The 13,132-nt window shown below is 32.6% G+C and overlaps 1 protein-coding gene across 3 annotated transcripts in view; it reads right to left on the bottom strand.

Annotated features, from left to right (window-relative positions):
* Positions 1-276: 276 nt before the first annotated feature.
* ARHGAP5 (Rho GTPase activating protein 5) overlaps positions 277-13,132 on the bottom strand; it is a 72,998-nt gene continuing 60,142 nt past the window's right edge. For all 3 annotated transcript variants that reach the window (XM_032622882.1, XM_032622881.1, XM_032622880.1), the window contains exons 5-7: positions 10,412-10,543; positions 8,282-8,387; positions 277-3,208 (exon numbers count right to left, since the gene is read on the bottom strand). In XM_032622882.1, coding sequence (XP_032478773.1) covers positions 2,881-3,208; positions 8,282-8,387; positions 10,412-10,543 — 566 coding nt within the window. In that variant the 3' untranslated portion in view covers positions 277-2,880. The remainder of the gene's footprint in view (positions 3,209-8,281; positions 8,388-10,411; positions 10,544-13,132) is intronic.

Raw genomic sequence — 13,132 nt, 5'->3', positions numbered from 1 at the left:
TGCTGCTACCTACATTATTTACATTGTAAATGTTGGAAAAAATAAGCAGTACTAACAAATACCATTTCAAATGAAAATATGTTGTGCCTGGAATTTTGTTCTAAAATTAATTGTATATCCTAATAAGTGTTTGTTGAATAGAATTTGACTTCCCATATATCTACTGAAAATTTGAGAATTCCACTACGCTTCTTTATATTGCTAATCTAGATACTGTTAAGTACAATACTGTAATAATTACAAGCACTGAAGCTTAAATGAAACGATGGCAACATGTGTGCAGATGGAATTTTATTTAAAACTGTAAAATATAATGCCTTAATGTTTACGCATAATTACGAGACTACCTAATATTCTTTTCATCCTTTAAGAAGTTTCATATATGATAGTTCCCTAAACAGTGAAACCTTCCAGTAACTTACCAGAAAAAGGTTTAATCATATTATTTTGTTTTTAGCATTATTTTTCTAATATTTAAAAACATATCTAAACCCTTGGCAAAAACAAACGCAATCAATTCAGTGTAACAGACTGAGCTTTAAACCGTATTTTAATTTTCGATTAACTGTAACCTATCTGTTAAGTGAACCAAAAGTAGAATTTTAAATGACCCACTATGAAGCTTTTCAAATCAATTATAGAATGCATAGAAAAGTGGAGATAAATTTTTGGGAAGGTGTAAGGTAGTAAATGTGGAAAATGGTAAATGCTAGTTTCAATAACAAAAGTTGTACTAAATGCACATGAAAGTTAAATTAACACAGTATAAAAGAGAATAGCTTAAATAAACTGGGATTCACATATTACAATAGCAAAGTTATGACCAAATGAACTGAAGACATGAACAGTTCTGAAAATTCTCTTTTCAGCCTACTTCCAAAAGAAATAGTTAGGCTTTTTTCCTGTACATAGTTTTGAGCTTTGTCTATACCATATATAGTAGAAAAATAAATTCTTTAGCAACCTAGAAACAGTTTATAAAACTCTTAAAGTTTAATTTTCTTTGCCAGACATGCCAATGTTAAACTGACAGCTATAAATTAAAGCTATATAGACAATAGGTATAAGTAATATAGAACAAGTTAAGAATACTACATTTACCAGATTTTTCTTTTTAAAAATTACTGTACTTTCTTAATTCCTGTGTGCTTTGCAATAGGAATAATAGGGACTTTGTTTTCTTAGAAAAGATAATAACATGTAAGAGTATAACACAAATAAGATAATTTATAATATACATGTACTTCAACAGCAGCCTGGTTCATGTCAACATCTTGATTCTGAAGTTAAAATTAGAAGTACAATACCTAGGACATAACAGTTGGGAAAGACAATATTTATTTTAGGAAAAAATGGAGTAAATCAAACTCTTAGGAGCCTCAAATCTCAAAATCATCTATTTACTACAGTACACATAAGACAACCTTAAAATTGCAGTATGAAGATTACAATGTGGACCAAAGAATTTTTTCTTTACTACACAAAATATAACCTAGCAACAGAAAAAACCATTTTTTCCCTTTCTGGGGAAAAAACCGGCATCGTTTGATAATGAACAAATTTTGAATAAAGCCTAGCAAAATTTACCTATGCCACTTATTCTGAAAATGTTATCCATAATTTCGTGTTCTGGTTGTAACTTCACTAACGAAATGTTTAACCTCCAAAGCAGCAGTCATTTACAGCAAATCTGGTACCAACATCAAAGGAAAAAATTGGTTTAAAAAATGGTGCAAAAGCCACTTTGGATTTTAGTACAACATATCACAGAAAAGAATATGAATACAAGTATGCAACTTTATATATACATACTCCAAAGAGGCTGTCAGTACCCAAAGTATTTTTATTGCTATATTAGCAATGGATTTTTGGATATGTTTTTAAGGGCCACATAAAAATAGATTCAAGGGACAGATTTAAATTGAAGTCCTAGATTAAAATGTTTGGTTTAAAGAATTTTCTACAACAAATTTCATGTTTATGTATGAAAAGTTATATAACCTTATATGAAAATGTCATGAAGTATTTTCTACACTATACTAAATGTATTTCCCAAGAGGGAAAAAATTAAAATATCTAAAATATATTAGATTAAGATTACAAGACCATAATAGATCTTTTGAACATGCATCTGTTTACAGAATTAACAGTATACAAGATGTTTGTTTCATCATGGACTATAAAGAAATGAGTTGGTGACAACTATCCTTTGCACAACATTATCAACTCACTTTAGCCACAAGCATGTCCTTGGTATGTGTGTACAAGAAATATATCCATTTACCCCCATCAGATCATCCACAGGTTTACTTAGAAGATGAAGGTGCAGAAATATGTTAAGTGTACTTTTCTTTCTTTCAAACAACATCCCAAGCATGGCATAAGTAGCCTGAAATTATAAAATACTTAACTGGGCTTTTAGTTATCTATACAGACTGATAAAAGTAAATTAAGTTGCTCAAATTAGCACATCAAATAACAAAACCAGCCATAAAGCAGGCTGGAAAGCATTAAATGTTTCATATACGTGAGTTTTTAAATCATTTAATTTCTATAGAAAAATTTTATTCACAATATAATGTGACAGAAAATGCCACAGGAATGATATACTGATTGCAATAAGGTTGCATGCAACAGCAGCTTTGTATTTTATAGCTATTTTTGTTTATAAAAATTAAACCTCTCCAGTCATGCTTATCACATGGTCTTAGATTTGTAATATAAATGAATAAGGAATACCATATAGTTCAAAGAGAAAATGTTTCATTATTTTGAATGTGAATTATCTGTAAGAAACATGAAGTATACTACTGAACCCTGAAACATGCATGCCTAGATTTGCTTTTGTCCAATTTCAGGCTGTCTGCAATCACTTCCTACTTATATAATACCAAGAGGATCCGTCTGTAACTGTGGTTGTATCAGCTGAGGTTGCAATGGTGGTGGTAACTGAAGCGGTACCATTGGTTCCACCAACTGTCCTGGGTTTGAAGGTGGTGGAGGAGCCACAGTGTTCGCAGTTTCCACAATTTCTCCATTGTAAAAGAAAAATTGACACTGTTGAATGAATGTTTCAACAACAGATTGATGGATCTTGGTGGTAGACAGAAACTCTCGATTTTCAAAATCAGGTCTCATCAAAGTTGGCCAAAAACAGATGGATAAGTTGTCTGCTGTCATTAGGTTGACTTTATTATGCTGACTGACCCTGAAATTATGATAGGAAAAAAACAATTAGAAACCAGTCAAAACTCATTGCAATTAAAGAATCTGAGAGCTGGATATTATTTCAGATGATTTGGTTTTACCTTTTTTAAAAATCTTAACTTCAAATTTAAAACATTTTCCTGCTTGTGCATTCCATGTTCAACTACATTCTAATAACAGAAAAAAGCAGTAAAATCCATTCCTTATGAGAACCAAAGATGGTTTTTACTTTGGAAAAACTATCATACCCTCCAACTGGGAGACTTTTCAACTTTCAAAAAACTCAAGTTTCTAGTATTCCAAAAAACAATCTTTTTAATCATTAACTAACTTGTACATCGTTACAAATTTAATTTCAATGACAACAGTTCACAGAGCAAATTCTACCTTAAAATTCTTTTGATCTGACAATAAATAATTTACAAATGACCATATGTTAACTATTTTGCATCCAGTCTTTTAAATATGTGAGCAAGCACTACTACCATTGTCTGTAATAAGCAAGAAACATAAGAAGCAAATCTTGAATTTTAACTCAAAATTATTAAATTGGGAGGAAATTTTAGGTATTTTATCCAATCCTCTCATTCACACATGAAGAAACAGCCCAATATGCAAGGTAGCAGGAAAATTTTTTATTTGAATTTGTATATCAAAAAATTAAAAATCTAAACCAAAGGACCCACACCCCCAAACACAGGAGTTGCTCATCTGAGGTAAAATAAGTGCTCTAAAAACATGTGTTCTGTGGTAAAAGTTATTACTATTTGTTAAGAGACTAAATTAGAATATTCAGAATAAAGTCAACCTCTGTTAAAATATAGTGTATAGAGGGGCCCAGTCCGGTGTGTCTATGTGGTAGTCAAGTATAGGTTCTGAAAATACCCATAGATTTGAAAGACATGAATATGGGCATCAAATCTAATTGTTGAGTCAAAAAGTACAAAGGAAAGGTAGCAAATCAGTTAGATGACAGTGGTCAGGGTCCTTGAAGAGGTAATGTCTGAGTTGAGCCAAGGGTGATGGGTGTTAGTAAAACAGTAGGAAGAAAGAGTAATTTAGTCAAAACAGTGGTTCTCAAATACTACAAAGCTATAGTAATCAAAACAGCGTGGTACTGGCACAAAATCAGACATATGGATCACTGGAACACAAGAGAGCGCCCAGAAACAAACCCACACACCTATGGTCAATTAATCTTTGACAAAGGAGGCAAGAATATACAATGGAGAAAACACAGTCTCTTCAGCAAATGATGTTGGAAAAGTTGGACAGCAGTATGTAAATCAATGAAGTTAGAACACTCTCACATCGTATACAAAAATAAATTCGAAATGGCTTAAAAATTTAAATATAAGACATGACACCATAAAACCCCTAACGAACATAGGGAAAACATTCTCTGACATAAATCGTAGCAATGTTTTCTCAGGTCAGTCTCCCAAGGCAACAAAAATAAAAGCAAAAATAAACAACTGGGACCAAATCAAACTTATAAGCTTTTGCATAGCAAAGGAAACCATAAACAAAATGAAAAGACAACCTACGGAGAGAAAATATTTGCAAAGGATGTGACTGACAAGGGGTTAATTTCCGAATACACAAACAGCTCAGTATCAAAAAACAAACAACCTAATCAAAAAAATGGGCAGAAGACCTAAATAGACATTTCTCCAAAGATGACATATAGATGGTCAACAGGCACATGAAAAGATATTCAACATCACTAGTTATTAGAGAAATGCAAATCAAAACTATAACGAGATACCATCACAGACTGCTCAGAATGGCCACCATCAAAAAGTCTACAAATAATAAATGCTGCAGAGGCTGTGGAGAAAAGGGAACCCTCCTACACTGTTGTTGGGAATGTAAATTGGTGCAGCCACTATGGAGAACAGTATGGTGGTTTCTTAAAAAACGAAAAATAGAGTTGCCACATGATCCAGCAATCCCACTCCTGGGCATATATCCAGAAAAGATGAAAGCTCTAATTTGAAATGATATATGCACCCCAATGTTCAGAGAAGCACTACTTACAAGATGTGGTATATGGAAGATATGGTATATATACATACACACACACACACACACACACACACAATGGTATATTGCTCAGCCACAAAAAAGAATGAAATAATGCCATTTGCAGCTACATGGATGGACCTAGAGATTATCATTTTAAGCAAAGTAAGGCAGAAAGAGAAAGATAAATACCATATGATATCACTTATATGTGGAATCTAAAAAAAAAAAAAAAAGATACAAATGAACTTATTTACAAAACAGAAACAGATTCTCACAGACACAAAAAACAAACCTATGGTTACCAAAAGTGAAAGGGTGTGTGGGGGATAAATGAGGAGTTTGGGATTAACAGATAAACACTACTATATATAAAATAGATAAACAATACTGTATAGCACAGGAACTATATTCAATAGCTTTTAATAACCTATAATGGAAAAGAATCTAAAAAAAGAATATATATAACTGAATCACTTTGCTGTACACCTGAAAACTAATATGACATTGTAAATCAACCATACTTCCATAAAAAACAAACAAACCAACCCCCGCCCCCAGTGATTCTCAGTGTGTATCAGAACCTCCTGGAGGGCCTGTTAAAACACAGATTGATAATTATGTCTGGGGTGGGGCCTGATAATTGGCATTCCTAACAAGTTCCCAGGTGATGCTGATGCTGCTGCTTTGAGGACTGAATTTTGAGAAAGACTGAGGCAGTCATGTTAAGATGTGATAAGGGACCAGGCACAAATTGATACTTTCAGTTAAGTCCTATTAGTTTAATATTAATACAGTGGCACTTGGTGTTGCACGGTGGAAAAGGAAAGGAGATTTAACAGAGTAAGTTAGAACTAGGCCACTTAATGATAAACAATTTAGATTTTTTTCCTTTAGGATGTAAGTGATCTTTACACAAAGAGCTTTTAGAAGGATCATTCTGGCATCAGGATCAAGGGAGAATCAAGAAGAAAAATAGGCAGAGAGAGAGCTCAATGACAAACTAGAGTTTCCTAAATGAGAAATGATAAAATTTAAACTAAAGCAGTGGCAGAGGAATGAAAAGGAAAACTAATCAGGAGAAAAAACTAATTTGACACAATAACTCACTGAATATGGAAGGTGAGAAAAAATACATCCAAAGAACAGCTCCATGGATTAATTTTTGCAATCTGTCAATCACCCAATATATATTTATCGTTTATTTCCTATACTGGAATGTAAAGCTCCATGAAATGTGATTATTTTATTTACTGCTATGTCTGTATAGCATTTACAAGAGTACCTGGCACAAAGAGTACATCCATTATAATCACTAGTTGAGTGTTTGTTCTAAAATTTAAGTCTGATGATACTATTTCTCTGTTCTACTCTCTAGTGGCTCCCCATACCATTCAGAGTAACAATCATGCAATGCTTTTTTCATTGACAAAGTCTTGCTCCCCCCGCCCCGCCCACAAATGTCAGCTGAACTCAACAGTGCACTTAGTGATAGACATGAAAGCAACCTCCTTGTCAGTAAAATATTTTGAGGACTAAAGCTAATCAATAGGCTAAACTCTGGGTAGTACTGCCCTATCCTTCACTCTGCTCAAACCACACAGACCTTTTTGCTGTTCCTCAACATGCCAAATATGCCTGTCATTAACTGTTGTATCACTGGAGTCAAACACAGTTAAGTGTCTTAATATAACATTGATGGTGGGCTAGCACTGTGATTCTTTGCATATGCTCTTCCCTTTGTCTCTTTTCCCTATTGTTTTTAATAAAGTCCAATTCTTGTTTCAGCACTTTAATCAGGCAATACAATAATATGTTCATATACCATCCCTACATTCCATATTGGGTAAGGTCTCCTGTAGTACCCTGTACACATCTGTTAAATCATGAACCACGTTGCATGGTAATTTTCAAGAGGAAATTCCACTAATTATACTGCAATACTATGTATGTTGGTATTTTCTCACAGAGGGAGACCCCAGAGAAGAGTTACTACAAGTGCTAATATAATTTTATGCTACATTAATAACAACAAAAAAACTTTAAACACTGCTTAATACTCTCTTTTAAGAGGTACAGACTAAAATGTATTTGTTTTGGACACTGACATTATTAGTTAAAAAAACCAAACCTCAGTTCATTAAAATGTTAGTAGAAAATACTGTGAAGAGTAGACTTTTGAAAAAAGTAGTACAAATACTAATGATTCTATTCAGTCTCAATAACAACTTTGTGAGCTATTATTCTTCTCATTCTTATAGTTGAGAAAAATCAAGACTTAGGCAGGGTGAAGTATTTGTCCAAAGCCACAGAACTAAAAATGTTTCAAAACCAAGCCTATTTAATTCCACAGTCTTGAGCTTTACGCTATTATACAATATTAATATTGCCTTTCATTTAAGAAATGGTGTTGGGAAGAGTATCTTTATAGAAAAAAGTATAAACTTGAAGCTTAACATATTTAAGGCTTTTGATATAGGATTAATGTCCTGCATTTCAGTAACAGTCAAGGTGGATAGTGATATGAATTCAAGTTTCTAATAAAATTTCACTATGAAGAATATCCAAACAAAACAAGCAAGATACACAAAAGAGACACAGTACAAAAGAAGAGGCAATTAAACCACTTAATAAAACCTGGATTCTAGTTATAAGATGTGTCACTTGAGCATATGATTTCTCTCTTTAAACCTCAACCTTTCCAACTTCAAACAGGTTGATCTGGTTAATTATCTAAGTGTCATTTCATAACTAAAATTCTAAGATTCTATAGAAGAGAATTGTTAAAGAACAGCAGTGACAAAAAAAAAAGTACTCACCACACTTATTATTTATATAATCATGTTAGATACTAAAAGGGTCATATACCTTTCTTTAAACAAGTTGATGAAAAATCTATTTTAAAAATACAGAAAAAATAATTTAGAGAACCAAAATTGAACTGCATGTTTAAATTAGTCTTTCTCTATTTTATGATTACCCAATTTATAAAGTTACGTGTTTGAAATCTGTAGTGCATTTTATTTGCAAAAACGAAAAATAAAAATACCTGTTTAGATGTGTTATTACATATCTGAATACATCATAGTTAACGGGATGAAATTTCTTAACAATTTCTTTCAGTGCATGAAGACGTTCTGTTTTATCCGGGATTTCTGTAAAATTAAAGTAGCGAGGAATTTGTGTGAAACACAAACATTAAAAAATATTGATAAAGCTTCCTGCTATGCCTATTGTATGAGATAATCAAGAATGTATATAAAGCATATCAAGAGAGGGAAACAAAAACAAAGAAAATGTTGTAAAGAACCTGCTAATAAACAGACTACCATCTATTTACAATAGCCTTTTCACAAGTAAAGCTAATAAATGAAGATCAAAGTAACCTGGGGGTGGTAAAATAGGAAATGGTATATTAGTAATTTCTCTAAGCAACTTATATAACTAGATACTGATTTAGAATTAACTAATTACTTACAAATCTGTTAGGGTCTTAATATTCATGCTACAGATAGTAAGTATTTTAGGCTTTGTGGGTGAAACTACTCAACTCTGCAGTGGTACAAAAGCGGCCACAGACAATATGTAACAAGAGTGGCTGTGATCCAATAGAACTTTAAAAATCTGAATTCATATAATTTTAATATTTCGTAAAATTTTCTTTTAATATTTTTTCAACCATTTAAAAATGTAAAAAAACATTCTTAGCTTGCAAGCCTTCTGAAAACTGATGGCACACTAAATTTGGCCCACAGGCCAGTTTGCCAACACCTGATTTAAAGCATTATACTTATTTATAATCCACTTAGCTTATAAAACATTGTTCTTCACAAGTAGCACAAGCAGTACAAGTATTTAGCTCAGTTACTTTGCAAATTTACACAAATTATGAAACAGGATAACTGAAATGTGGCTCTGCTGTAAATGGGAGAGGACAGAGTGCCTTACTGCTCTGCTCTTCCTCATTCAGTTCATTCTTCAAAAATAACAATGGATTCCTCTGGAGGAGGCCAGTCTGCCAACCAACTCATGGTAGTACACCAAGTACTAACAAATTTCTCATTTGCCACATATTACTTCTAAATCAGCCCTCAATATTTCCTAAGTAGGGAAGTTCTGAGGCTATTGTTCATAGCCAAAATGTAAGAAAATCTAAGCTATCAATTGGACTATTTTCCTAGTTTTCATATGAGAGAATGTATAAGGCAACTGTATCTTATGACAATATACTAAAGTGGATTTCAATGAAAAGAAAATTAACTGAGAACTTTAACAATAAGTATTATAAGTAGTCTCACGCTACAGAGCTTGAAGACTTGTAATCAAAAGGAAATATTAAAGAGAAATATTTAGAAACTACATTAAATTTAGCCATTGAGAACACAATGTTGATTAAGCACTAGGTTACCTGATACTCAAATAGACCTTTGGTCTCATTTTCCAGATAACAAATGAGTATTTGCTTCATAGAAACATCTGGATGAATGATGATGCCAAGTAGGAATCAATACTGAATGAGTACCCATTTTCCTGTCTTACTTTTTCAAAAACTGAATTAAGACATGAGGCCAAAGTTAATTTCTTTGACTTAAAAAATATTTATATACACATGTGTACAGACCATACACAGGTTAATATGTTACTAAAATACATTACAGATACATTCATTTGAAGACTTAATTTCTTTTTTTTTTTTTTTTTTTTGCGGTACGTGGGCCTCTCACTGTTGTGGCCTCTCCCGTTGTGGAGCACAGGCTCTGGACTCGCAGGCTCAGCGGCCATGGCTCATGCGCCCAGCCGCTCCGCAGCATGTGGGATCTTCCCGGACAGGGGCACGAACCCGTGTCCCCTGCATCGGCAGGCGGACTCTCAACCACTGTGCCAGCAGGGAAGCCCAAGACTTAATTTCTTTTTCTTACAATGCCTTTGAGTTTGAATTAAAAACACAAATCTCAAACTTCTAGTATAATGGTCTAACTTCTAAGAGCACCTAGTCATCTAGGAGCCTAGCTAAAACTATTTATTTAAAGGGAAAGAGCTTTAATAAACAGTTCTAGAAGCTAAATTTTTATTAGCTACATATTCTAGTGCATGACTGATCTTAACACAAAGCAATCAATGTACAAACCCCACTATCATCATCCCTCTCAAAAAAAAAAAAAAGGAGGCTTTTACTTACTTGCTGCTTCCAATAGCTCTGGATGAAGAGAATATGGAATTAAAGGATCTGGTAGATCTGCAAAGAAAGCTTTAAGAGCTCCAGCTACAGCATTTACTGTTACTTCCATTGATACTAGACTGATATTATGATCTATAAGACAAAAATAAAAATTAAAAACTATAATAAATTTAAATTTATTACAGGAGAAGTAAGTTAAATGGATACTTGTAGATCCAAAGACATTTAAGTCTTCTCATGGACCACCTTTCTTCACAGGCTGATTCATCCCTCCCCCATCGTTTTAATATAAGTTTGCCTGACAAACTATAGATAAGGAAAGAGAAAACCAAGTAAGAAGCACTTTCTGTGACAATAAAAAAATGCTATTAGGCTTGTCAGTATATGAGACATCTCTCTTCTTTTGAAACATTTTGTTCACATAAGCTATTTAGAAGAGGCCATAAGGAAGCAGAAAGACAAAAGATAGGAATCATGCATATAAATTCAAGTTTTGATGGATGATGGATGTTCACTAAACTTACTGTGGTAATCATTTCATGATATATATAAGTCAAATCATTATGTTGTACACCTTATACAGTACTGTATGTCAATTATATCTCAATAAAACTGGAAGAAAAAACAAAATCACTATACCTCATGGAGTATGCTTAATTGGACATAAAAGGAGTAAAAGGCGAACACTATTTTATTGTTTCAATATACATTATTATTCTCACATCGCAGGACCACTTTTGTGTGTTTTTTCTACAATATTATACTGCAAGCCAATATAAATTGTAATCTACAGTGTAAATCTACTAGTTCCCTGGTGGGGAACTTATACTTAAAAAATTTTAATATAAAACACTTATCAGTGAAGTTCTGACTTAAAAAATAAGAATGTAACATATTAAAGGTATATCATAAGGTTAATTTGCTATTAAAAAAGTAACATTTTCCTTATTATAAATACAATGAATATTTATGATAAATAAAAAAATTACTCCCATAACCAAGAGATAATCACTGTTTATAATTTAGCATGTTTCCTTTCAGCCCTTTTCTGCTCATTAAAAAAAATATATATAGATAGATAGATTTTATATTAGATTTAATTTTTAAGGCATTATCCAAGGTTAATAAAATTTCACAAGCAACTTTTAAAAACTTTTTGAGGGGGCAGGTAACATTTCATTGTAATTTCAAACTTGCAGAAAATTTGCAAGAATAATAAAAATACAAAGAACTCACATATATCCTTAACCAAGAATCACCAATCCTTACATTCTGCCCTACATAAGCAATTCTAATGGCTACAAAACATTCTCCCAGATATAAAAATTTACATAATATTCTATTACTGAACATTTAGATTTATTTCATTTAAAAATATTATAAAGATGTTATGATAACAACTTTTATGTACTAAAGCTTAGGTCCTTAGGCAGGCTATATTCCTTGTAATAACAGCTACCCAGTGAACATTTAACATGGTGCCTGGCACAGAAAACTCATTATATGCATTATCTCATTATTCCTCAGTTACTCTTATCACTCTCATTCTAGATATGAAAAAGCTGAGATTTAGAAAAGTTAACCTCACTAGGCCACAAAGACAGTAAGTGGCAGAACCAGAAAACAAAACCAGAAACTCTAATTCAAGAGGCCCTGGTACTGACGACTACTCTTCCTTCATTACCTGAAGTGAAATTGTACCAATTTGCTAAAGTCTAAACAGTTCTTCTAACAATTTTTTTTAATGAAATACCATGCAATAATGTATGGTATTTGAAATACCATGCAATAATGAAATACCAGTCTTTCAAAGCAAGGCACACACACAAACACCCCACCCACCACTCAACTTTACCATTTACCACTCAACATTTTACCATTTCAACACATATCTTCATTATTTTATACGGCTATCTAGTATTCTACTTGTAAACAGGACTGGTCCCCCTACCTTTAAAACAAAATACAAACAATGCTGCAATAAATATCTTGGTATGCTTACACAAAGACTTTTGTAACATAAGTATTTACAAATAGAATTTCTCCAGCAAAGCTACCTGAAGCACCCATAACCAACAGCATACAACACACCTGCTTGCCTACACCCTACCAACAATCTTTTCCACTCACATAATAAAATAAATACAACCTTTTTGTTTTAATTTTTATTTCTTTATAACTGACAGAGCTGAGCATATTTTCATATATTTGTTGGTTGCTTTCTTCTGATATGAATTGCTTAATCTAGCAAAGAAATTCCACAGCCACACCAAGTTTACAGTTTGTCTCCTGATTCTGTTTGCTTTATACACTATTTCATACAGAAGTTTTACATTTTTAGGCAGTCTAGTTTATCATCTTGTTCATGCTTTCTAGGTTTCATGTCAAGTTTAGGCCTCTCCTTACTCCAAGATTATAAATATATTCACTCGTTTTTCTCCCTAGAACTTAGTTTTCATTTTTTGCATCTAAACCTTTGATCTCATACAGATTTCCTTTAATATGAGTAGGAAATTCAGCTTTTTAAAACTTCCTTATGGTTAGTTGGCCCAGTATCATGAAGGAAAAAAAAAAACCTTTTAAATCACAACTTTAAATAGGTGCAATCTGTGATATACAAAGATGATGATGCATCATAACTCAATTTATTGCTTCTCTAATTCTGGTAATGGATTTATAGCTCTCCCATTTGTTGACTGTGGTATCTGTTCCATTAAATAC

The sequence above is a fragment of the Phocoena sinus genome, chromosome 2 (genome assembly GCF_008692025.1).
Source record: "Phocoena sinus isolate mPhoSin1 chromosome 2, mPhoSin1.pri, whole genome shotgun sequence".
Lineage (NCBI taxonomy): Eukaryota > Metazoa > Chordata > Mammalia > Artiodactyla > Phocoenidae > Phocoena > Phocoena sinus.
The sequence above is the reverse complement of the archived record's forward strand: the minus strand, read 5'-3'. Positions and strand labels throughout refer to the sequence as shown.